The sequence below is a fragment of the Phalangium opilio genome, unplaced genomic scaffold (assembly GCF_054372755.1).
Source record: "Phalangium opilio isolate 3A_F unplaced genomic scaffold, DU_Popi_V2 ptg000042l_1, whole genome shotgun sequence".
Taxonomy (NCBI): domain Eukaryota; kingdom Metazoa; phylum Arthropoda; class Arachnida; order Opiliones; family Phalangiidae; genus Phalangium; species Phalangium opilio.
The window spans coordinates 6,453,133-6,481,125 of record NW_028324166.1 but is presented as its reverse complement, the minus strand read 5'-3'; the positions used below and the strand labels follow the sequence as shown (position 1 = coordinate 6,481,125).

Genomic DNA, 27,993 nt, shown 5'->3' with positions numbered 1-27,993 from the left:
AGTTGATATATTTTTCAGTAGATAATTGGTTGACTTTGATATTTTTCATCGAGTTAAAAATAATTTTATTCACATTGGCTAATTAGCGATATTGGCCAATCGGTCCTGACTAATATTTAAATATTATAAATAAAACGGTTCAAAAACTATGTGAATTGAGTTAAATTCTAAATTTAAATATATGCGCTTATTAATTTATCGTAGATTATTTATTTATTGAATTAGTGAAATTTATGCTGAATTTTACATACATAAAAATCATATTGTTTTTAAAATTTTAATGTAAATTGTGTGCATCATTTCCCCAAATTATTTTAAGTAAAAAGCAAAAACAATTTTTTTAAATTTACAAAATTATTACAACATGAAAAATTCCAAGGCTTAGAAACATATTACTCGTGTATTAAACCTCCGCAACAGTATTGACCAATATACAAAAAAGTAAAATTACCTAATGAAAGAGGAAGAGACGTAAATTTGGTTTACGTAAATGTCTGGCGGGAGATCAAAATGTCGATTTGGATTTGGGTTAGAGAATACGGTTTTAAGCGCCCTGTTGAAATGGAACCGATCCATATGTTTAGATTTGGATCTTCGTCCAAATGATTTATATTTTCAAAGAATAGGGTCCCTGTTAAATACCCTAACCCTACCTCATCTAACTGCTCATATTCTTATACTATTGAGGTTCAAATAACCAAACCAAACCTATCCAAACCTGACCTTGAAGTTCAAAACACCAAACCTAACCTTACCATACCTAACACTCCTGAAGTTCAAAACACCAAACTTAACTTTATCAAACCTAGGCCTAACACTATTATGATTCTAATAGGCCTAACCGAACTTGACCTTGACCTTATAATATTGAGGTTAAAACAGCCAAACCTAACTTTACCTCGCCTATTACTGGGGTACAAATAACCAAACCTAACCTTTCCTGAGTTTTGAACAGTTCTTAACCCTAGAGTGTACCATGCGTACTAAGTACAGTACATACAGATCATCCTACCCTACACTATCCTAACCCAATACTATTGAAGTACAAATAATCAAATTTAACGTAACTTAACTTACCATAGCTGACCTAATAATATGGAAGTTCAAATAACCTAACCTCCTCCATCATAAACGACTGTCGTTTTGTACTGTACTTTAAGGAACTGCTGTAACAGCACGCCTAATTTACCAGAATCGCTAACACGTAAACTAGGTTTACGGGAAATCGTTACTCAGCAAACCGCGGTTATGGAATCCGCTCATAAGGGAACCCCGTACAAAAATTTTAAGCTGTAATTCATCTGCATACGCGCTTTTTTATCGCTACCACGGTGTAATATGTATACATTAAGGCTACATTTTCTGCAGCTCGAAAAACGCGAAAATTTCACAGCAATTCCAGAACTGCAAATTGTCTGCCGTTTCTACATTTTCTGTTTATTAACTGTTAATTGTCTGTACTGGCAGAAATATGCAGCGCGATTCTGCAAACGCGATGCAAAAGTAGAAATAACAGCTGCTAGTTTAAAACTGTAATTTGACCACAGTTATAGACATGTTACAGGTCTGCAAAAGTGATGAAAAAGTAGAAATACCAGCTGCTAGTTTAAAACTGCAACTTGACCACATTTATAGACATGTTACAGGCCTGCAAATGTGATGGAAATGTAAAAATCCAGCTGCCAATTTAAATCTGTAATTTGACCATATTTATAGACAGGTAACAGGTCTGCAAAAGTGATGGAAAAGTAGAAATCCAGCTGCCAATTTAAAACTGTAATTTGACCATATTTATAGACAGGTAACAGGTCTGCAAAAGTGATGGAAAAGTAGAAATCCAGCTGCCAGTTTAAAACTGTAATTTGACCATATTTATAGACAGGTAACAGGTCTGCAAAAGTGATGGAAAAGTAGACATCCAGCTGCCAATTTAAAACTGTAATTTGACCATATTTATAGACATGTTACAGGTCTGCAAAACTTATGGAAAAGTAAAAATACCAGATGCTAGTTTAAAACTGCAATTTGACTACATTTATAGACATGTTACAAGTCTGAAAAAGTGATGCAAAAGTAGAATTCCAGCTGCCAATTTAAAACTGTAATTTGACCATATTTATAGACATGTTACAGGCCTACAAATGTGATGGAAAAGTAGAAATCCAGCTGCCAATTTAAAACTGTAATTTGACCATATTTATAGACAGGTAACAGGTCTGCAAAAGTGATGGAAAAGTAGACATCCAGCTGCCAATTTAAAACTGTAATTTGACCATATTTATAGACATGTTACAGGTCTGCAAAACTTATGGAAAAGTAAAAATACCAGATGCTAGTTTAAAACTGCAATTTGACTACATTTATAGACATGTTACAATTCTGAACACTGAACATTGAAATTAAGGTAAGAGATCGTCTGAACCTTTTTGACTATTTTGCTGAAATGCCGAATTCTGAACCGTGAACTTTGAAATTAATGTAAGATAGTGACCGTCTGAACTTTTTTGACTATTTTGCTGAAATGCCGAATTCTGAACCGAAATTAATGTAAGATAGAGACCGTCTGATCTTACATTAATTTCGGTTCAGAATTCGGCATTTCAGCAAAATAGTCAAAAAAGTTCAGACGGTCTCTATCTTACATTAATTTCAAAGTTCACGGTTCAGAATTCGGCATTTCAGCAAAATAGTCAAAAAAGTTCAGACGGTCTCTATCTTACATTAATTTTGGTTCAGAATTCGGCATTTCAGCAAAATAGTCAAAAAAGTTCAGACGGTCTCTATCTTACATTAATTTCGGTTCAGAATTCGGCATTTCAGCAAAATAGTCAAAAAAGTTCAGACGGTCTCTATCTTACATTAATTTCAAAGTTCACGGTTCAGAATTCGGCATTTCAGCAAAATAGTCAAAAAAGTTCAGACGGTCTCTATCTTACATTAATTTTGGTTCAGAATTCGGCATTTCAGCAAAATAGTCAAAAAAGTTCAGACGGTCTCTATCTTACATTAATTTCAAAGTTCACGGTTCAGAATTCGGCATTTCAGCAAAAAAGTCAAAAAAGTTCAGACGGTCTCTATCTTACATTAATTTCAAAGTTCACGGTTCAGAATTCGGCATTTCAGCAAAATAGTCAAAAAAGTTCAGACGGTCTCTATCTTACATTAATTTTGGTTCAGAATTCGGCATTTCAGCAAAATAGTCAAAAAAGTTCAGACGGTCTCTATCTTACATTAATTTCGGTTCAGAATTCGGCATTTCAGCAAAATAGTCAAAAACGTTCAGACGGTCTCTATCTTACATTAATTTCAAAGTTCACGGTTCAGAATTCGGCATTTCAGCAAAATAGTCAAAATAGTTCAGACGGTCTCTATCTTACATTAATTTTGGTTCAGAATTCGGCATTTCAGCAAAATAGTCAAAAAAGTTCAGACGGTCTCCATTTTACTTCATTTTCAAAATTCACGGTTCAGAATTCGGCATTTCAGCAAAATAGTCAAAAAAGTTCAGACGGTCTCTATCTTACATTAATTTCGGTTCAGAATTCGGCATTTCAGCAAAATAGTCAAAAAAGTTCAGACGGTCTCCATTTTCATTTTCAAAATTCACGGTTCAGAATTCAGCATTTCAGCAAAATAGTCAAAAAAGTTCAGAAGGTCTCTATCTTACATTAGTTTCAAAATTCACGGTTCAGAATTCGGCATTTCAGCAAAATAGTCAAAAAAGTTCAGAGGTCTCTGTCTTACATTAGTTTCAAAATTCACGGTTCAGAATTCGGCATTTCGGCAAATAGTCAAAAAAGTTCAGACGGTCTGTTGAAGTTTTATAAACTGGACGCAAATTATAAGTAACAAAAATAACGTTTTTTATTACATCGCCAAAACATTACTGAGAACCGAGAGTGAACAAATTTTAGTTTATATACATGTATTAAAAAACTAATAGTAATAAAAAATAATAACATCAAGATCTATATGTTACATAATTAATCATAAAAAATATTAAAGGCCAACATCATTTTTTTCAACACTCCCCCTTGATGTTGACTTCCTCTAAGGTACGTAAGCCCAATCTGGTTTTGATTCGTATGAACACTTCCTTGACTAAAGGTTTGGTAAGGATATCCGCCAATTGATCTTCACTTGGAACGTACTTAACAAGTAATTTGCCTTGTTGCACCAGCTCTCTTACATAAAACTGTCGGATATTGATGTGTTTGGTGCGACGGTGAAATTCCGGATTATGAATCAATTTAATAGTGCCAGCGTTGTCTATATTTAGTACTGGAACTTCGTCGTTGCCGAGTCCAATGGAAGTTGTAATAGCCTGCATCCAAACAACATCTTTTGCCGCCTCTGTTGCTGCAACCAATTCAGATTCAGTTGTTGAGAGAGATACGGAAAGCTGCTTCCTACTAGCCCAAATGACTGGCGTAGAACCCATGAAAGAAAGTATCCCCGAGGTTGAGCGCCTCGAACTTTCACATCCTCCATAGTCTGCATCGCTATACGGAGTTATCTTTGAAGTGCCATCTATCTTGAAAAACAATCCTTGTGTACTTGTCCCTCTAAGGTAATGGAAAATCCGTTTGACAGCACCCCAATCGGCAACTGTAGGTCTCGACATGGCTTGTGATGCTCGGTTTACTGCAAATTCTATATCGGGTCGTGTATCCAGAGCAGCATATCGAAGACTTCCGATAGACGAAGCATAGACGGTCGTAGATTCAAACAGTCTCTTGCCTTCTTCACTCGTGTCTTGTTTACAAGCGGGCGTGCTCTTAGGTTTGCAAAGAGCCATGTCAAACCTCTCCAATACTTTCTCGATGTACGTAGTCTGATGTAGGAAGATTGAGCCGTCTTTTGCGAAATCGATTTTCAAACCAAGATAAGTTGAGGGACTACTTGTGGTAATCTCGAATTCTTTGGCAAAGAGATGAAGAAAGTTTGAAACAGCGTCATCCGTGTTGCCAGCCAATAACCCATCATCGACATACAGCACCAAAATTAAGAACAAGCTTTCAGTTGATAAAACGTAGAGACATCGATCTCCGTCGACTTGTCTGAATCCGAGACGTTGTAGGATGCGATCAATTTTCTCGTTCCAGCAACGTGGAGATTGCTTCAGTCCGTAAAGACTTTTCTTTAATTTCCATACTCGACCACTGGTATCTTCGAAACCTTCAGGCTGTCGCATGTATATTTCTTCCGTAAGGTCACCATACAGAAACGCTGTCTTCACGTCAAATTGCTTCAGTCGTAGACGTTTTTGGGCCACGATACTTAGAAAGATTCGTATGGTTTCAAAACGGGCAACTGGAGCGTATGTCTCGTCGTAGTCCAGACCCTCCTTCTGTGTATACCCCTTTGCTACTAGTCTCGCTTTATGTTGCAGGATAGTACCATCGTCGTGCGAAAAACCCATCTACTTCCAACGATCTTTCGATGTAACGGTGGATGAACCATCTCGTATACGTTATGTTTTTCCATGGATAGTAGTTCGTCAGACATAGCGGCCTCCCATTCCGTTGAATCCTTCGATGCCCGTGCTTCTTTGGCCGATTGGGGTATATCATCACAGACTAATAATACCTTTTGTGGTGGACAGGAAAAACATGATCTGGGTTTCAGCTTCGCGCGATCTCGTAGAGTCGGACCCAAGGGTTTTAGCTCCTTACAGGATGTATCTTGATTTGACGTGGCTTCTTTCTCGTCGTCATCTGATTGTACAATTGGCTGCGATGAAGTAGAGTCCTGTTCGTCTTTATCAGCGACATTGTCCATATCCTCAACTGGATCGCCACTTATACCTGGCCTGAAGACTTCGTCCGGCAAATTGTCCCGCGACTCCATGACGCATATCTCGGGACCGAATTTTACATCTCTTGACCTGACAACGTCATTCAGTTCCGGAATATAGACCCGATAGCCATCGGCATTGTCCTCATATCCAACCAGAACCCCTTTGTAGGATTTCCTGGACAATTTTTTCCTCTTTCGCTTTGGGATATGAACAAAGCACTCCGTTCCGAATACGCGAAGATGTTTCATTGATGGATTTGGCTTTCCTGTCCATAGTTCTAACGGTGTCTTTCCGGGTATACGCGTTGGTGCTGAGCGATTCAGTACATATGTTGCGGTGTTCACAGCTTCAGCCCATAGTTTTGGTGGTAGATTCTTTTTAGAATGTAGCATCGCTCGAACTGACTCCATTATTGTTCGGTTCTCTCTTTCAGCCGTGCCGTTTTGTTCAGGTGTGTATGGCATTGTCGTCCGATGATGTAGACCAGCTGTTTTCGTTATACGCCGGAAATCTTCGTTTACATATTCAGTTCCATTATCTGTGATCAACTCTCTTACGGCATGGTTATAGTTCTTGCACATTCCAAGAAATTCTTCAAAGTAGCCAATAACTTCCGTTTTCTTTGCCAGGAAGTAGACAACCCGTAGTCCAGTGTATTCATCTTTGAAAAGGAGGTAGTAGTTCTTTCCCTTCATCGAGGGGGTTGGAGATGGCCCCCAGAGATCAGAATGAACTCGTTCACCCGGTGCAGTGGCTTTGTCGAGACGCATGCCAAAACTAAGTCTTGACATTTTCCCGTATACGCATCCTTCACAGAGTTTGTCTTCGTTTTTATGAATGACTTCGTAGCCGAGTCTCTTCAACGTCGTTTCAACGTGTCGTTTGTTCTGGTGTCCCAAGCGTTCGTGCCAAATCTGGAGATCTGCTTTCTTATGGTCAGTTTGTCCAGTTACAACGTTTGCCGCTTGCGCAGGTCGTTCGACCTTGATGTCTAGCCGGAACAAAACCTCCACCTTCCCGGGCAACCGAATGAGTTTCTTGTCCTTGACCTTCTCGTAAAGACCACATGTCGTCGCCGTGGCAATGAATTCCAGGTTTTTATTACGTTTCATGGTACTCTTTAATGAAAATACATTGCAGGCGAATCCTGCAACGTGCCAAACAATGTGAACGACTTCTCGACGCAACTGCCTCCCAACATGATATTGAAATACTAGATCTCCTTCACCATCGGCTGGCATCTGCTCTTTGTTTCCGACCTGGACGTATTTCGGAGTATCGAACTTATGGAATCGAAGGAAGTTTGAAGCATCATTCGTGATATGCTGCGTAGCTCCGGAGTCGAAATACCATGCCGTATCTCCTGAATTCTGAACAACCAGCCCATTTGCTGCGAAAAGACCTCCGCCGTTTTTGTTGTCCGTACGATACCCCTTGGACGGTTTCTTCTTGGGCTCTTGACAGTTCCTTGAAACATGTCCAATTTTGTTGCAGTTAAAGCATTTAATTCGGCGGTGTTTCTTCGGTTCATTTTCAGCTTGAGAGTTCGTATCTTGTTGCCGACTTTTGTCATCTCGGCGGGCTAGTAGACCAGATGTTTCCTCGAAGACATTTCCATCCCGAGTAGCTCGACCAAGTAGGAGTCGTTCCAATTCCATTACAGTCTGCTTCTCTTCCGGCAGTGTATCCCATAACATGCTGAACTCACGATACTCGTCCTGCGGCAGCGATTCGAAGATGCAGGCGACTAGAATACAATCGTCGAACGACACATCTTTTTCTTTCTTGGCCGTGTTCAAAATATCTGCCCACAGAGATCGCGTATGAGCAAGATGAGTGGCCATATCCACGTCGACGGACTTCGTTTCCCTCATTAATTGAGCAAGTAACCTTCTAAGACGGGTGGATGACTTCTGTTCGAAGACCTCGTGCAATTTGTCCCACATTTCTTGTGGCGTATCACAATTAATGATCATATTCTGGATCTTTCTTGTCAGGCTTGACCAGATAATAGTCCTGGCGGTACTAAACGCTATCTCGTACTTCTTTGAGTCTGCGTGAAACGTGGCTGTCTCCGATCCCTCGGACGCTTCTACCAATACCGGTGCCTTCCAGGTCCCTCTGACGACTCCAAATACATCCCGTATTGTTAGTGTGTCCGTGACTTGACGTTTCCAACTACGCCAATGCTCTGGACCATCCAGCTTCTCAATCTCGTGACGAAAAATGCCATCCATAGTAATGAAACGTTGTTACTCAGGATATGCAATGTTCCGACCTTGAAGGTTAGTCGTTGGCGGTTGCGCAGTGGAAGCGTGCTGGGCCCATAACCTGTTGAAGTTTTATAAACTGGACGCAAATTATAAGTAACAAAAATAACGTTTATTATTACATCGCCAAAACATTACTGAGAACCGAGAGTGAACAAATTTTAGTTTATATACATGTATTAAAAAACTAATAGTAATAAAAAATAATAACATCAAGATCTATATGTTACATAATTAATCATAAAAAATATTAAAGGCCAACATCATTTTTTTTCAACACGGTCTCTATCTTACATTAATTTTAAATTCACGGTTCAGAATTCGGCATTTCAGCAAAATAGTCAAAAACGTTCTGACGGTCTCTATCTTACATTAATTTCAAAATTCACGGTTCAGAATTCGGCATTTCAGCAAAATTGTCAAAAAAGTTCAGACGGTCTCTATCTTACATTATTTTCGGTTCAGAATTCGGCATTTCAGCAAAATAGTCAAAAAAGTTCAGACGGTCTCTATCTTACATTAATTTCAAAATTCACGGTTCAGAATTCAGCATTTCAGCAAAATAGTCAAAAAAGTTCAGACGGTCTCCATTTTCATTTTCAAAATTCACGGTTCAGAATTCAGCATTTCAGCAAAATAGTCAAAAAAGTTCAGACGGTCTCTATCTTACATTAGTTTCAAAAGTCACGGTTCAGAATTCGGCATTTCAGCAAAATAGTCAAAAAAGTTCAGAGGTCTCTTTCTTACATTAGTTTCAAAATTCACGGTTCAGAATTCGGCATTTCGGGAAAATAGTCAAAAAAGTTCAGACGGTCTCTATCTTACATTAATTTTAAATTCACGGTTCAGAATTCGGCATTTCAGCAAAATAGTCAAAAAAGTTCTGACGGTCTCTATCTTACATTAATTTCAAAATTCACGGTTCAGAATTCAGCATTTCAGCAAAATAGTCAAAAAAGTTCAGACGGTCTCCATTTTCATTTTCAAAATTCACGGTTCAGAATTCAGCATTTCAGCAAAATAGTCAAAAAAGTTCAGACGGTCTCTATCTTACATTAGTTTCAAAATTCACGGTTCAGAATTCGGCATTTCAGCAAAATAGTCAAAAAAGTTCAGAGGTCTCTGTCTTACATTAGTTTCAAAATTCACGGTTCAGAATTCGGCATTTCGGGAAAATAGTCAAAAAAGTTCAGACGGTCTCTAACTTACATTAATTTTAAATTCACGGTTCAGAATTCGGCATTTCAGCAAAAAAGTCAAAAAAGTTCAGACGGTCTCTATCTTACATTAATTTCAAAATTCACGGTTCAGAATTCGGCATTTCAGCAAAATAGTCAAAAAGTTCAGACGGTCTCTATCTTACTTTAATTTCAAAGTTCACGGTTCAGAATTCAGCATTTCAGCAAAATAGTCAAAAAAGTTCAGACGGTCTCCATTTTACTCCATTTTCAAAATTGACGGTTCAGAATTCAGCATTTCAGCAAAATAGTCAAAAAAGTTCAGACGGTGTCTATCTTACATTAATTTCGGTTCAGAATTCGGCATTTCAGCAAAATAGTCAAAAAAGTTCAGACGGTTTCTATCTTACATTAATTTCAAAGTTCACGGTTCAGAATTCAGCATTTCAGCAAAATAGTCAAAAAAGTTCAGACGGTTTCTATCGTACATTAATTTCAAAGTTCACGGTTCAGAATTCAGCATTTCAGCAAAATAGTCAAAAAAGTTCAGACGGTCTCTATCTTACATTATTTTCGGTTCAGAATTCGGCATTTCAGCAAAATAGTCAAAAAAGTTCAGAGGGTATCTTACATTAATTTCAAATTTCACGGTTCAGAATTCAGCATTTCAGCAAAATAGTCAAAAAGTTCAGACAGTTTACGGTTTGGTAGGATGGGAGAATTTTATAGTAGGAATTCTACTATTTTCAGCAGTTCAGACGTTCAGACATTCAGCAGATTAGTCGATCCCCTCCTATTTATACTTCTTTACTATCATCCTTTTCAAGTGATGGGATCATGGTGATGTATTTTACAACACCTGTTGTAAAGATTGTAAACTAATTATAGTATACAATATAATATAAGCGTTATAGTTAGGCTAAATTAAAAAGCCAAGATAAACTGATAAAAAAGGCGAGTCGTTATTTGAAAGATTAAAAGATCATTTCACAAGAGAAAATTTTGTTACAGTCTCAATAAGATGGAGATAAGGCACAATTTCCTAGATTACACTTATTAAAGATGTGCAATACCATGTAGATAGTAACAACTGCGAAATTAGAGATAGAAAAATATCTTATTTTGTAACTTTCATTAATTTTTGTATACTAGGCAAATATCTGTTATTTCAAATGAAGGCTCACACGGCACTGAGTCCAATTTGAGTTGTATCCACTTATAATTCATGGCATTTCAATTGGAAATTTATAAAATTCTTCCAAAGTCCGAATATGTTCCAAGATTAAAACGGAGTTGAAAAATAGATTACTTTGCAGAAATGTAATTATAAAACCTTAATGGGCTGGTCTCATTTAAAATGCAATTTACAAAATCTAATTTAAAGAGTTCGGTTATATTTCACTGTAAAATAAGACAAGTTCCGTTAAAATAAAAAAAAATATTTTTTTTGAAATAATATAAAAACCAGGCTTACCCAAAAAAAAAAAAACGATTTTAATATTCGAAACGCGCCGAAATTATTTTTTTCCCTTCTCTGTTTAATTATCTAGATAATGTGTGTTGGTATGAGCCCTTCGGTATTTGATTATAGGCCTACATAGGTACGATGTAACGCTAATTCAAAGAATCTTAAGTTCTCAATAAAATAAAATTATGCACACTCAAAATCTAATCATTTATGAGTCCTATAATTTTGCCAAGGGAATCCTATTTTTGTATTAAAAATTCTCTAAAAGAGTTGTGGTTCTGCATTGCTGTTAAATGGACTGAGCCAATCTATGGGCGGGAAACCTTAGTAGAGACAGGCGACAAGATGCATTTGCTACCAGAGAGAATTTATCATAGGGAGTGGAAACTGAGGAATAATATGTAGCTCAAAAATCACGTGATCAATAAAACTGGCCAGGTCTATTTCCGGTACTATTTTTTGTGGCCCCTCCCTCTAGGGTGGGACTAGAATGTTGCGGGAGGGTCTAGGGGTGGTAGACACTACCTTTTTAGGGAAAGGGAAACGTCTGGCTTAAAATAACTCAAAATGGCGCCACTCGCACTCGAAATCGCGAACCCTTATTGGGTAATTGTACAACCAACAGTGATTGAGGGCAAACTTTAAAATTAAAGGAGAGTCATGTGACCGGAAATTTACCTGGCCAGTTTTAGCGTCGCAGCCTACTTGTTTGAGCTACATTGTATTTAGCACTGTCAAGGGCAAGAGCTTCCACTCCCTATTATAAATTCTCTTTGTTTTTATAAATTATCCATATTTTTTATTTTGTCGCCGTCTATGATGGAGAAAAAATATTACGGAGACATAAAAGACATAAAACGGAAGATTAGCTCCGCCTTCGTCGTCGTCTCGCCTTCGCTCTCTTTAAACTACTCCAGAGCAATGAGATAGAATATATATATGAAACCAAAAGTCTGATAAGACTTCATACAAAAAGTACTTAACTGGCGCGGGGGTGCGAAACGTGTTATTTTCAGTGCTTACCCCTTTGTCTGCGTGGGCAGATATCTCTGCAAAGCGGCCCTTAAAATCGAGTGACGTTTGCGCCGCTTCACCAAACATAGAAGGAAAATAGTGGCTACGCGCTACAAAACATAGTTCCCCCGGTTTTTACATATAACACAACTGTTACCAAGCGTAGAGTGATGGTAACAACTAAGAAATGAAATTTGAAGTAATTTTTCCGATAGAAAGATTTTAAGTCAACAATAAATTAAAAATATGAATTATTAAACCATTATTGGTTAAATTTAACCACATGAATCGCTCTTGATTGGTTCACTAAGTTCGTCTGCTGTATTATTTTGGAGTCATGGCTCCCGAAACTTTGTAAGTAAACCTAGTTTCTTTAAAACTAATTTTAAATTAAATGTAATAAGTTTGAACTATTGAATTAGGTTAAAGATTAAACTTGATTTACTGAAGGACTTTAAAATCAAAGACATTCTCAATTTTGAAGATGACTTTATCAAAGTTTGCCATTCAAAAAAGAAAATATTAGAAGACTTAGAAGGCAGTGGGAAATTGGACGAGATAATTATAATCTTAGTTGATAAGTTCTTTGAACTCAAAGATAATTTCGAGATGGGCCGCACACCGAATTCCAGTTTTCTTTGCGCTTGGAATTCATGGCTGCCTTCATATTCAATGAACCAGCCCGATAATTTCTTAATGAAGCTAAACTGTGATGAAATTGAATTTTCTTTAATAATTTATTGGATTGCAAAAAAAATACTGGAAAAGCATGCTAACCAACTGAGATCCAGCTCAACTGCTAGTCAAAGTAAAGCCAGCTCAACTGCTAGTCAAAGTAAAGCCAGCTCAACTGCTAGTCAAAGTAAAGCCAGCTCAACTGCTAGTCAAAGTAAAGCCAGCTCTACTCAAGTTATCGTTTCCCCTAAGAAGAAGAAAATCGTACGCAACAGGAATTCTGACCGGATTTATTCGTTGCAAAGACTAGGTGGTGGCTGCCTTGGGGAGATGTGGCGCGTGAACAAAAAAAGGATGCAAGTCTATTCAAAAATTAGGCAAGGGAAGAAGCCCCTGACTCAAAAGCAAAGAGACATTGCACACAAATTATACCAAATCAGCCTGTCACTACGCAACATGGATCAATCGTCAGAAGACATACCTCCAGCTTTAATACAAATCAACCAAGGCGGATTATTAATACCCCATGTGTCCCTTAATCCATACATTGAGAAAGTTCATGATCTAGTTGTAGATGAATGGATAAAATGGGATAAGATTAAACCAGGAGAAGTACTAAGTAAGAATTTTAGCAATTAATTTTTAAATCATTATTCTAATCAATCGTCACATTTTTTTCTTTAGAAGAGACTATGGCCACATTAATGAACAATGAAGGTTTCAAAGAAATGTTCCACGACGCTTTATCCAAAATAACGGAAATAGTGAATAGGGATTTTTGGTTTGACGAACTCGAACAATTCAGGAAGGTATATCAGAGAAAGATGGGTCACGCTAAGCTTGGTGATTTAGTACGTGCAAAGATACAGTCACGAAATGACAGAAAAGGAAAAAGAGGAATTGGTGGTCAGAATCTCAGGTGCTACTTATACAGAAATACAGTTAAAAAGCCAAAGACAGGGGAAAAGGGCAATCGCACAACACAAAAATCAGTATTGCTTAAGCAGTGTAAAGCCTCAAAGTCAGCAGTGGTAAAGAAAATTCGCAAACGTGTTCCTAATGATCTTGTGATAGAAAGTATATCTGTTCCTAATGAGCCTCCAAAATCAGTATTGCCAAAGAAATCTCACAAAATTAAAAAAGAGGCGACTTCTACTACATTCTCAAGTCCAAAACAGTCTAGAAGCGGAAGGGTCCTGCGACGAAAGTTACTGATGGATGAATTCATTTACCAATGAGATATTGCAGGATAAGACTTCATGAAATGATTTTTAATTGATTCATCAATAAAAAAATTACAAAAAATATTAATTTTGAAATAAATTTAGGATTCATTGATATCCTCGATATGATTTTTTTATAAAAACAAAGCTTTGTGATATTATAAAATGTTAAAATAAACATTGAAATTTTATTTTGGCTTAATGAAATTGCAAAATTTACATTTTGGTTGAATAAAATTATTTGCTTGAAAGATCAACTCCAACTTTACGATATTCAGCTTCTGCGTTTTGTGTTGTTTTCGTGCATCCTTTAATTAGTAATGCCCGTCTAGAAGTACGGTAGTTTAAACTTGTGAGTTTACCTGCTGTTACATATTTTTGTTGGCTGAAAATTGTTTCCACTGCAGAACCATTTATGCGTACTGGGTAAATATACTTGGTAGGGTTACGTGAGGTGAAATCTTCAGCAAAGTCACAGAAACCAAATATAGAAATTCTTAAGAGCTCCCATGTTTGCCATGCTAGAAATTTCTGGCCAGTTTTTTCTTTTAGATCTTCTTCACACAAAATTCGTTCCGTTGCCCAAGACTCAAAAAATTCCAGTCCTTGCAGCATCGATTTTACAGGTGCAGACGTTAATGACTCTACTTTCTCGTGCGATAATAACCCCTTCTCAAATATTTTATGGCACGCAAATAAGTAATCGTGGCATGCCATAACTTTATCTTTATCCTCAGGTGGATCTCCTGCCATGGGATTTGCGTAATTAAATAATTCACCCAAAACCTTCTGAGTTTGCATAATTTTGGCTGGAGTAACATTCAATTTTACCCAAGGATCTCTTTCGATGAACGCCAAAATTAAACCTTTCACTTGTACCAACTCATTGTTATCACGTCTGTCAACTTCCCTTTCATACAAATCAACGATTTGTGACCAACCGAATACTATATCTCCCAATATCGTAAATTCTTTAGAATCGTTATCCTTGGAGTGGTTTAACGCATTAATCATGTTTTTTAATTGGTGTGTTGGGCAAACAATCCAAAATATTCGTCTTCCCTTGAGAAATGGGTGTTTAAAGCAAGGCTTGAACCGAAAATTGAAGGTTCCATTCTGATTTTCAGAGTAAGTGAAGGGTTTCTCAATTCCTATTGTGTGTCTTAACGCTGCAATATTGGAAGTGCCACCATCACAAACCAGAGCAGATGTTTCCAAACCAACACATTGAAATGCCCAGATGACATCGTATATGGTGTTAATTAAGAAAGAATTCGAAGCAGCCTTTGGCAACATAAAATAAGGACCAATTATATCAAAGCTGCTGGAAACGCATCTCCATAAGAATTGTAAAACATATTCTGCCTCTAAGGTTTCAGAAACGGTATTTTCTTTAAATAAATCATCCATTGAAGGGTATTCTGCCGGATCAATACAACAACCAATGAACTCGTTGTTGCTCGAGTTCCACATTAACTTCCCAATAATTTTGACCTCATCAAAAATTAGCACTCCTTCTTTAGGGGGTTTATTCTTTCCTGGATACTTCTCAACGAATTCATCGAATCTCTTTGCTTCTCCTTGTAGAAAAATTAAGTCAATACCTTGCTTAGATGGAGTTTTTTCATTTTGTTCCTTAGAGAATAAACACTGGGCAACTTAAAGATGTCAAAGGAAGCTAATGCTTCATAAGCAGCCGGAGACCGCGAAAACACGCTTAGAGCAATACGGTATGTTAACGGACTCCACCGGTTTCCTTTACTCCCTTTTTCACATCTCATCTGATCATCAATGAAACCATTCCTTTCAGTATCCAGATTCCAGCTTTTTTTCAAGGCAATGCCTAGTGTATGGTTTTTTTCACTTGCTTCTTGGAAAACCTTTTCAAGTTCTGCACTTCCATTAGTATTGATACTGGCAATTACTTCCTGCATTTTTCTGTGTTGATCCATATTGAGCTCTAAACTGCTTTCCTCCAACTTTTGTTCTAATTCCTTAACTCTTTTATTAACTCGGAATCGTATAGTCCGATTTTCTATGAACCGTTTTTTTCGGGACCTCGGCGTTAAAACACTAATTCTGCACCTTGAAAGCACACTCTGCCTTTTAAGATGGGTTCGTGGTGTGACTTCAGTTCTTTTTTTCTTTTGTCCCAAAATATATCTACAAGAAAAAAATTAACTTTCCAATATTTGCTAAAAAATAATGGTGAAATTTACCTATTAAGGTAACGACATTTTCCACACTGATGCTGATAACTTTGAGCTTTTAACTGTTCTTTTGGTAAATTTTTTGGTGCGGCATAAAAAACTGGACAATCAACAGACTGATGTCTCCTAAAAGGATATTTAATTTCCTCAAGTTTTTTGGTTTTGATATTTTCACAATCTTCCTATTGAAGAGAAACAAAACAAATAATTTATTAGTTCCATACCTATTATTCAGCTTAGAAAATTACACAAACCTTAGGAATCCCTGGGCAAAATACAAGATTTTCAACTAGATCTTTTAATGCTTCATCAATTACATTATAACTAATTATTAACCCTTGCTCCTCAGTAGATCTAAATACTTTCTTTCTGCTCTGCTTTTTTGAATGGTTTTAGAATAGTCAAGCGTCCATCCATTGTAAAAAACATTCTGATAGGGGTATCATAGTAGTTTCCAAGAATTACTAAATTGTCAGATCTGGTGACTTCCAAATGACGCAATGTACCATCAACACTCTTCATACATTGAAAAACAATACAGGCTTAAATGAAAAAAATCGTTAATATACACTCCTCATATTATTCATTTTTTTATTCTATTATTATACTTACCGAGTTCTAATTTTGAGATGTAATCGTAAATGAGGTCTAATGCAGAAGTAGTAATTGAATCATCTTGGCATAACTTCAATCGTTTCGTAACTTGATCACCTGAATGTGTAGATTTTCTTTTCAAAGGGTTGGTTTGCGTCTCTATGGAACGTGTTATTTTCAAGTGAAAGTCGCACTGTGTTGTTCTATTACTGGTGTAAACATAATCGGTTTGAGAGCCTGCTATCTGCGTTTCCCTTACATTCCTGTTTTCAGTTGTTTGTGTCCAGGTATTTTTAAATCTTTGTTGTTTTGTTTGGGATTCTGCATTCCGCAAAAGGGGGTTAATCTGAACAGCTTTAGAAGAAGTTTCTTTCAGATAAAAATCGCACTGAGTTGACTGATTTTTGGGTTGTATAAGTGGAGTTAATGATGGTTTTCTTTTAGGCGGCATGGCCAAGGCTTAGAAGTTTATAAGCTTTATAAAGAGCAGAAAGTTAGGCCATTTTTAAGAATAGCCCCTGCTGACCCAAATGTAATAAATCATATACCAAAAGAAAGCTTACGTCTTCCTCTATTCATTGCACACCGTTAAAATGAGCGCAAACGATAATTAATCGATATAATTAATAAAATTAGATAGCGGTGCCGTAGGCACCGCAATATACAATGGATTCCTCTTGGAGGGTAGCCGGGACCTTTAAAGGTTGATAAGCGCATGCGCAAGCGTTTCAAAAAAACTAGAGATAAATATAGCTTCAAACATGCTAGGTTTCAGCGATCCGGTGGCCCTGTGGTTACGGCGGTTGTATTGTAGAACCGATGATTGTGGGTTCGAACCCAGTCGAGAATATGTCATAATTTTATTTTGTTATCAAAACGAAATTATACTAATTTGGTGAATCTATATGCATTTCAGTTAAAATAAAATGAAATTGTTCGAGTAATTGTATAAATAAAAAATTTAAGTGAAATTTATTTCGTATTTTGCTCATTTTCAATGGTTTTCTTGGAAAAGGAAATAACCAATACATGTGAAAATGGTTTTGAACCAAGAAAATCATATGCTACCTCCTTTTCCAGAATTTTTTGGTGTTTTTACCTCTCCGAGTGACGTATGTCACGGAGAGGTTCTAATTTCGACGTGTGTGTGTGTCTGTCTGTGTGTTTGTCTGTTGTTACACCCACGTGACCGCGTTCGCAGTTTCCAAATTGGAGCAAACGTGTTCGCCATTTCCGAACTGCTTTCACAGTCACGGAAATGGCTCCTTTACTTGAGTTCTCACACCACCATCTTCTCGTCTTTGTCCATCCCACACGGACACCAGTCTGTACTTACTGGCTTCTAATCACCACCATCTTTTGGTCTTCGTCCATCCCACATGGACACCAGTCTGTATTCATTGGCTTCTAATCACCACCATCTTCGGGTCTTCGTCCATTCCACTTGGACACCAGTCTGTACATACTGGCTTCTAATCTCCACTATCTTTTGGTCTTCGTCCATCCCACATGGACACCAGTCTGTACATACTGGCTTCTAATCACCACCATTTTCTGGTCTTCGTCCATCCCACTTGGACACCAGTCTGTACATACTGGCTTCTAAACACCACCATCTACCGGTCTTCCGTCTATTCCACATAGACACCAATCTGTCTTATTGGCTTCTAACTCCATAGTCATCGTTTGGTTTAAGACATTCGCGGCGATCAGCTAGGGTTACGAGAAACGTCTAGCCTCCCTAGGGTGGGTTGTCCACCAAAGGTTTTCGCAATTGCGGTTGTTCTTGCTTTTAGCTGTAGTTCGACACCCTTATATACTACCTATTTGAGTAAGGTAATGCAACCGGCGTATGCTTCATTTCAAACGCCAAAATTAGTCAAGTCTCTCAAGAATGTCTAATTGTTCTTTATCAACGCGATGTAACGCTCTATAAGGCGAACAACTAACGAAGAAAATATTTAATATTAATTATATTTATTTTAATATTTAAGATAATCTAGTTTCTCAACTCAAAATTAAAACGGAAAGAGTTAAAAAGCAGCCTATGTTTTAGTCTGTGTGTGTCCGTCCGTTAGTGCACCGCGTTAGCAGTTCGCTTTGTTTTGTGGAAAGAAATCCTACAAAACCTTAATATTTGGTTTTCTCATAATATATTATTAATATATGGAAATATTTTTCGTAATTTCGATGCCTTTAGTGGTTTTGTAGCTATAAAGCTCTGTTTCATTCTGATATCCCAAGAATATTTTTTATTATTATTATTTGAAATCGATGTTTATATATTACTTAAGCTATACTACATCTGTTTATAGCATAATTCTTTCTAAAGTGATTTCAAGAAGAACGCAACTATATTGGGCAAATGAACTTTTATTTGTCATTAGGCCTAGTGAACCAAAAAGTAAACGCTTGGGTTTGGTTTTCGTTTGTGTAATACAGAGACATTAACGGTTCAGAGTGAGCCGAAAGTTAAATACACTTTTAAATAATTAGGCTTAGACTTTATAATCATGGTGGAAATCTGGGCCGCGTTCAGCAGAGCTCAGCGCTGTCAGGCGCTGTTAGCAGTGTCATCCAGAACGGGATTTTGTTATTGAATTTTGACGTCACGGTGCTCAGTGAGCCAGCGCGGTCTTCAAGGAAAATAGTCGGGTTTTTGGATAACGTGACGTAAAACGCGTAGTTCTCAGCTTGGCGAAAAAGCATGGAGGAATTAATACAAATAGCTCTTGCTGATTCTGATGGGACTATAGCTATTTAATTGGCGTGAAACAAGTTGATCACGCGAGAGCGGCGAGAAGTTTAAGAGACATGTTAGTTTCTATGTTTAATTATAAAAGTTGTTCTTATCTATCTCCATAAATATGTTATCATACAATTTTTGTTAAGCCTTTGTACCTTGCACGCTTTATTGCGCTAGCTTCATTTTTAAAAGACCGATGACCGGAGAAAAGCTATGACGACAGATCTCACCAGAAAACGTTTTCCAAAATCCGCTGTCTTTTTTGGTGAGCTCTGCTGAACGCAGCCCAGATCAGTGAAAGGTCTGATCGTAATCGGATTATAGCTTCGTGTGTTCATGCTTTTTATGGTGCGCATTTACCTTCAGTGTGTGTAGCCACAAATTAGCTTTGGTGTTATGTAACTTTAATCGTCATGTTGACAAACTAAGAAAATTGTTGAGGTGAAAGGAGAGGATAGTGTTTACATGGCAACCCTGTTGTGAATATGGCTTTGAACATAGAGGGTATACAGTTGAGGAGTAGCAAATTGGGCCTTTACAAATACGTAAAGGTAATATCCCTCCAAAGTTTTATCTCTTCATTTCCCGTTTTTCCCCCATCGGATGATTTTAATGTGTACAAGTATATCCTTATTGGATGTAAAATGTCGTCTGATTTACAGTATATTTGCTATGCTTTGTATACTGCTTTAATATTTCATAAATTTTAACTTCAGTATTTGTTCATAAAAAAAAGAAACATTTCCATAACTGGGTAAATAAGTTTGTAGGTAGTCCTTCTCTTGACTCGGAGAGGTAATATTTTGGTTTTCCCAACTTGTTAGTTTCTCTTTTTCTTTAGCCTTATCTTTTTGACTGTTTCCCGTCTTTTTACTTTTTACCGCCATAGATGGCGTTATTACTTTTTACCGCCATAGATGGCGTTAAAAAGTAATGCATTTATACCGATGATTTACTATCCCCACTTTTTCCCCCTTTCCCCCCTCTTTTACCCCCATTTACCCCTTTTTTTAGTGCCTTTCCCCCCTATATTACCCCCTTTTTTCCCCCATTATTACCTATGTTACGGCTGGTTGGGCGTCTTAACCCTGCCCATTTTCGCGTTAATTTATTCAAATTTATTCATAATTCATAAATAATGCTCTAAAACGCTAACAGATGGACCTAGGGTAGCTAAGCTTCATATTATTTTATTTCGTAAATTTCCAAATCCCCAACGGGATTCGAACGCTCCAACGTCAACGCTACGGTTCGGAAACCCGGTACGCTAGAACTGCGCCACCGTTTCTTGTAAGGTACAAGTGCTTTTATAAGATATGAGCTGGGATAGAAATCCATCTCGAGTCTAGGCGTGTTTCGCGCTAAGGGAGAGAAATTAAATAATCGCCCACTACCACGTTAATATGACGTTAAGTCGGCCTCAAAGTCACGTCTGAAGCTTAGAGTTCTTTTCCTAATACCTTATCAGTCTTGAATGTAGAGAGAAACGAATAAGCAGGCAAAGTTTACCATATTATGCTTTAATTAATATTATACTTTAATTTAATTAATATTATACTTTAATTTAATTAATATTATACTTTAATTTAATTAATATTATCAATATTATACTTTAAATTTAATTAATATTATACTTTAAATTTAATTAATATTATACTTTAAATTTAATTAATATTATACTTTAAATTTAATTAATATTATACTTTAAATTTAATTAATATTATACTTTAAATTTAATTAATATTATACTTTAAATTTAATTAATATTATACTTTAAATTTAATTAATATTATACTTTAAATTTAATTAATATTATACTTTAAATTTAATTAATATTATACTTTAAATTTAATTAATATTATACTTTAAATTTAATTAATATTATACTTTAAATTTAATTAATATTATACTTTAAATTTAATTAATATTATACTTTAAATTTAATTAATATTATACTTTAAATTTAATTAATATTATACTTTAAATTTAATTAATATTATACTTTAATTTAATTAATATTATACTTTAATTTAATTAATATTATACTATTTTAGTCCGTTTTTTTTGGGCTTCTTTTCGAAATACCGATTGGCGGTTTTTTGGGGCTTGTTTCCAATTTCATTTTGGCGGGTTCAAGGTTTTCAATCTGGCATCCCTGGTACGTGTTTATAAAGAGTCAAAGTCAAACTCGTCTGATAGTTAAGCGAGCAGTCCAAGACCCCAAGTTTAGCTAGATTAGTGATAATTTTATAAATGATTATATAGTCTAAGTTTAAAATTAAAATTAACCGATTGAGGAAGTTAGTATAGTTTAATTGCGACACGTCATTATCAGTTACCGGATTGACGGACAGGGTCGGTTTGAACTGCTGTTTAAAAATAGGTGTATTTAAGCCTTGGTTGGTCACGTTGTCGGAGTTGTTAACACTGTCGAACCCATAATTGCGCCACGTAAATATCAGTTATCAGTCTTTTAAGTTACCTAAATGCTGAATTTTACATCAATCACACAAAGTGTGCGGTGTTAATTAACCCTCAAATTGTCGGAGTTGTTAACACTAATTGTTGAATTGATAACGTGAGAATTAATGAACATTTATTTAATAGTCGTCTCGGTTATGTCGTTGTTGAGAAAATTCGTGTTGGTTGGTCACGTTGTCGAACCCATAATTGCGCCACGTAATTATCAGTTATCAGTCTTTTAAGTTACCTAAATGCTGAATTTTACATCAATCACACAAAGTGTGCGGTGTTAATTAACCCTCAAATTAAATACACTCGTCTCGGTTATGTCGTTGTTGAGAAAATTCGTGTTGGTTGGTCACGTTGTCGAACCCATAATTGCGCCACGTAATTATCAGTTATCAGTCTTTTAAGTTACCTAAATGCTGAATTTTACATCAATCACACAAAGTGTGCGGTGTTAATTAACCCTCAAATTAAATACACTGTGATATATACTACCGTATGGAAAAATTTCTGTTACCAAGAGTGTTTATGAAGATTCAAAAGAAATGTTGATCAACATTTATTTAATAATCTTCAATAAAAATCAAAATGACGTCTATATCTCAGGGGTAAGTCTATCTAACCTTTATTAAAATGTCTCAGTTTTTCACGGTAAAATGTTTTTAGAATAAGTTACCCAAATGCTGAATTTTACATGAATAGCAACAAGTGAAACATTGCCCTCCATGGGTCATAAGTTGAAATAATATTTTAGGCAGCTAGAATGTAGAAGAAAGTTATTTCCAAAAATGAGAGTTAAACTCAGCATTTCAACTTTTGAAACTTTGAACATCTATATATATATAATTAACGCAAACGTTTTGTTAAGTTAATGATTTGAGGTTATTTTATCAATATAAATCGATAAAAAATGGCTGACAAATTTAGTCTCCCTTAAAGAAAGAACTTTTAAACAAAATTTACCCATTTAAGACTAGTGTAGTTATAAATATTTGAAACTATTAACCTAAAAATATTTAAAAACCTTATGATACAAAGACTTTTAAGAATATTTCTAAAAGCAACCTTGTGATACAAAGACTACTAAGAATATTTCTAAAAGCGGAGCACAAAGTCAAAGACACGGGTATATTTTAGCCAAAACTAATGATAAAGTTTAAAAGTTCGAAAGTATACTAATTATATATCAACTTGAAGCATGAACGTTCTAGGTGTCAGAAGATTCTTATATTTGAAAATTTTCACATTTCATTTTAAAATATAAGTAATATTAACAAGTTTCAAACCTTTGAACTGCTGGTTATTTTTTTCAGAACGGAAACTAATTAACAAATAATGTTAATTGTTATTATTTTTGGAAAATATGTTTAATGATATGTGAATTTTTAAAGATCAGTAACATATCTCTATTAGGTGGCGCTTCACCCTTTTTTATGGGGGTGGGGGTGGAAAGAAATTGTTGTGAAAAAAATAACCTTTTCATTGTTGCTGGAACTAGAGTCGCAAAAAGTGTTAGTTGGCAGTTACTTGGAATGGCAGTGCCCAAGGTTTCGTTTCTTTTAAAAAGTGGGTTAAACATAAATTTCTGAAATTGAAAGGGTATGTAAGGGGCCACGTAATTATTAGTTACGAATGATCTGCAATGTTTAGTGAGTGTGCTGTTTACTTAAAATACAAGTGTACCTAAGCCTCGGTTATCAGGCTTGTTGAAAAAAATTGGCGTAGTTAAGCCTTGGTTGGTCACGTTGACAAAGTGGTTATTGGTTTGAGATACTTAATTGTGATTAATCATGAATGTTGCCTCGGTATGTTAGAATTAATATTTATAGTCAAACTAATGTTAAATAGAACTAAAAATTAACGGTAATAAGGACTAACGTGAGGATTTAACTAATTTTGATATTGAAATTAATTTTAAAAAGAACTGAATTAATGGTAACTCGAGAAATTGAATCTAAGCCGAAACGTAATTGTAAACTATTGAATGTCGAGTTATTTAATCCATGGGTATATTAATTATCCATGTTGAAATTGAGTTTGTTAGAAGGGAATTTGATGTCATTTAACCTCAGATAGTCATATTGTTTGATTCTTGGTCTTCCAAAAGGTACGTTAAATTCAACTTCAAATGAATGATTATAGTTAACGTGAGAATTATATTTGGTTTTATATCAGTTATTGGTATCAATGGCGTCATCTGACTCAACTTCAACTAGCCCAAAAATATTTAAAAACCCACTATTAGAAATGGAGGCTGTTATAGGGAAAAAGAGTTTGTGGCCAGAAGACATAAGGAGATGGATTATGTTAAAACATTCAGAGTCTCCTGACCAAATTTTGAAAATATGCGCTTTCGCGTATATTAATTCGTTGAACCCGTATGTATTGGAGAGAGTAATTGCCGCTACTGGAGGTAACACAGCATATGCCGATTACAAGTCTGCCATTCACGCGATATATTTTTCTTGGAACATGAGCAAGGACCTCAGACGGATTTATACTGCTTACAATATCAAAAGGGGCTGTTACCTTAATTTAAACTTAGAAGAGTAAGTCAACAATCTGACATATTATATGGCAGAACAGTTTATTTTATATAATAATTTTTAGTCGTAAAGGGTATGGACCTGCGCCTAGACCAATATATTTGTCACCAACAAGATCTCCAAATAATTCATTGTGGCGCCAGCCAAGCAATCAAAGTCCTGTTTGTGCTTCACCAGTAAAACGTCAGCATTCAGAGTGTCAATCTATGACATCTTCAACAACACCGAAACGAGTGTGCTCCAAAATTCTTCCTTGCTACTCTGAAGATGAAATTGATTTAATCATTTCTCAAGTACCTGAAACATCACTTTCTCCAACTACTTCGAGTCTGGAAATTGTTCCTGAAAAGTTCATTTCTGAAGTACCTAAATCACTGGTTTCTCCAACTAATTCGAGCCTGGAAATTGTTCCTGAAAAGTCCATTTCTGAAGTACCTAAACCACTGGTTTCTCCAACTACTTCAAGCCTGGAAATTGTTCCTGAAAGTTGTGGAGCGAATTTAAAGAATAGTAGTGAAACGTGTGATATAGTTTTTGATGCTCAATCAAAAAAATCAGCTCTAGAATTAAAGTCTGTGGAAGTCGAGAAAACTACGAAAATGACACCTGAAACCATTAATGTATCACCTTCAAAATCTGAGTGTGTGAATCTAGAGTAAACAAATGAAATGAGGTTGAAATTCCTAATGCCACAGATAAAAAAGAATTCATAGGCTTAAACAATAATCCAACGCTCAATGCTTAAGAACTTTTAAACAAATTTTGACAGTTTAAGACTTCCTTAAATTAGTTAACATCAACTATTTTAAGCTGTGAACTAAAAATATCTACAGACGTTGTGATAAGAGACTATTGAGAACAAAGAATTAGTGAAACGTGTATCAATTTTTTGCCAGGTGATTAGAGTGGTTTACTTTAAGCCTTGTTTTGAAAATACCTAGTCTTTTTAAGTGATATAGAGGTTCTTTTATGTGAACTGTAAATCTGAAATGCGCCAAAAATACTTCATCTTTTTAAGTGATATAGAGGTACTTTATTTGAACTTTATATCTGAAATGCGCCGAAAATACCTAGTCTTTTTAAGTGATATAGACGTACTTTATCTGAACTTTAAGTCTGAAATGCGACGTCCCACAATTTTAATGAAAAATATTTTATCTAAACAAATATTTCTTCCATCTCTAGGAAATTTACCAATAGTGATATTTTTCCCCATTTTCCAAAATAGTTATGAAAATCTCCCAATTTTTCAATATAGTTATGAAAACCCCCCCAATATTTCAATATAGTTATGAAAACCCCCCATATATTTCAATGTTATGAAAACCCCCCAATTTTTCTGTTTAGTTATGAAAATCCCCCAATTTTTCTGTATAATTATGAAAATCCCCCCAATTTTTCAATATAGTTATGAAAATCCCCCCAATTTTCCATGACAGTTTGAAACCCCCCCCATATTCCATGATAGTTTTGAACCCCCCCCCCCAATATTCCATGATAGTTTTGAAACCCCCCCCCAATATTCCATGATAGTTTTGAACCCCCCCCCCCAATATTCCATGATAGTCTTGAAACCCCCCAATATTCCATGATAGTTTTGAAAACCCCAAATATTCCATGATAGTTTTGAAAACCCCCAATTTTCCATGATAGTTTTGAAAACCCCCAATTTTTCAGTATAGTTATGAAAGTGCCCAATTTTCCATGATAGTTTTGAAAACCCCCAATTTTTCAGTATGTTATGAAAGTGCCCAATTTTTCAGTATAGTTACGAAAGTGCCCAATTTTTCAGTAAAGTTACGAAAATGCCCAATTTTTCAGTATAGTTACGAAAGTGCCCAATTTTTCAGTAAAGTTACGAAAATGCCCAATTTTTCAGTATAGTTACGAAAGTGCCCAATTTTTCAGTAAAGTTACGAAAATGCCCAATTTTTCAGTATGTTATGAAAGTGCCCAATTTTTCAGTATAGTTACGAAAGTGCCCAATTTTTCAGTAAAGTTACGAAAGTGCCCAATTTTTCAGTATAGTTATGAATTTTTCAGTATAGTTATGAATTTTTCAGTATAGTTATGAATTTTTCAGTATAGTTATAAAATTCCCCATTTTTCAGTATAGTTATAAAAATCCCCAGTTCTTTCTCAGTTTGTACTAATTTCTTAAGAGTAACTTCCGGAGCTGCAAATTTTCAGCTGTCTAGGTAAAGCGGTTTGGACAAATGTAAGGGATAGCCAAGTGGACACAAATATATATAGTTTCAATTTCCATTTGTACATTAATTAAATTAGAAAAAAAATCCTGAATTCATGTTTTTATTAAAATGTAAATGACTCTAAGATTTGGTACATGTTGACTCAATTCAAGCTGAATGATTTTTGTTTTTAAATAAAAGCTGGACATGGTTGTATCAATTAATTTCTTTTCCTATTCATTAAAATATTAGTTCAAGAATCACACTTCTGGACATGGTTGTATCAATTAATTTCTTTTCCTATTCATTAAAATATTAATTCAAGAATCACACTTCTGTAAATTGACTGACATGCGCCTATTTGATCATTTGTTCAATATTGAGATTTAAATCTTTATTAGCATCAATTGGAGTTTGCTCTACTGGGCAAAGACTGAGCGTTTTCTGATTTTTCTAGAATATTTAAAGAATTTACTGATTTTGATGTGAAAGTGTTTTTAATTTGTTTTTTATCCATAAAATCCTTTTTTTTGTTTTGAGTGTAAACGCGCCATCTTGTTTGCTATTTTCTCGTCAAGGATCCTCGGTCTCTCTCGGCAGTGAGCTTTTCGATTACGATTTTCCATGGAGTAATTTTATTAGAGTGAGAAGTAAATTTATTTTAAAATTTAACTAATTGTGTCTAGATCTCCTGTAATATTGCTCCATTGTGGCATATTGCTGGTAGCCAATGGAAAACTGCATAATTCTTGCCATCTAGAACAGCGTGGGAGATAAGGCGGTAGCATATGGCAAAATGACCAGTTTAAAAATTGCCTGGTCCAGTTTAAAAATTAAATCGGAGGGGGTCAGTGGAGCACGGGAACACTAAGAAATTTCAAGGGTAACCAGAGTCCAGTCATCAACTAAAATATTTTAATTATCCACTTCTTTAGTTTAGCAGACGACGTGCTCTGGTCATTGGTCATGGACCAGTTTATTTATTCCAGGCCAGGGGGGGGGGGTGCTGGCCAAATGTCCAGTTTAAAAAATATCCTTATTTCCCAGTTCCCACCCTGATCTAGAAGGCTAAATAAATTGGCCTTTCGCGCACCCTACCGATTTTTTACCTCTATCTACCGATTTCGAGGAGCGTTATCTACCAATATGGAAATTTGTGATTCGGCAACACTGTTTTAAAGAGTCAGTCTGATTAGGATTAGTTAAGCGAGCAGTCCAAGTTTAGCTAGATTAATGATAATTTTATAAAGGATGACATAGTATAAGTTTAAAATAACCGATTGAGAAAGTTAGTATAGTTTAATTGCGCCACGTAATTAGCAGTTACGAATGATCTGCAATGGTCAGTGAGTGTACTGTTTACCTAAAATTTATTAAGCCTCGGTTATCTAGGCACAGTCGGAGTCCAGCTAGATTAATGATAATTTTATAAATGATGATATAGTTTAAATTTAAAATTAACCGTTTGAGAAAGTTAGTATAGTTTAATTGCGCCACATAATTATCAGTTACGAATGATCTGCAATGGTCAGTGAGTGTACTGTTTACCTAAAATTTTAGTGTACCTAAGCCTCGGTTATCTAGGCGTGGGTTCAATCGGTCGGACGGACA

At 35.7% G+C, this 27,993-nt stretch overlaps 1 protein-coding gene and 1 long non-coding RNA gene across 2 annotated transcripts in view; both read left to right on the top strand.

The window, feature by feature from the left end:
• The window catches only part of LOC149678708 (uncharacterized), a 293,673-nt gene that overhangs the window by 102,903 nt on the left and 162,777 nt on the right, over positions 1–27,993 (top strand). The gene's annotated exons all lie outside the window — the stretch shown is intronic.
• On the top strand, positions 21,340–25,579 carry LOC149678714 (uncharacterized). The gene is made up of 4 exons (XM_089836654.1): positions 21,340–22,255; positions 22,314–23,754; positions 23,823–24,196; positions 24,258–25,579. The coding sequence occupies exons 3-4, from the start codon at positions 23,835–23,837 to the stop codon at positions 24,850–24,852; spliced, it is 957 nt and encodes a 318-aa protein (XP_089692780.1). The 5' UTR covers positions 21,340–22,255; positions 22,314–23,754; positions 23,823–23,834; the 3' UTR covers positions 24,853–25,579.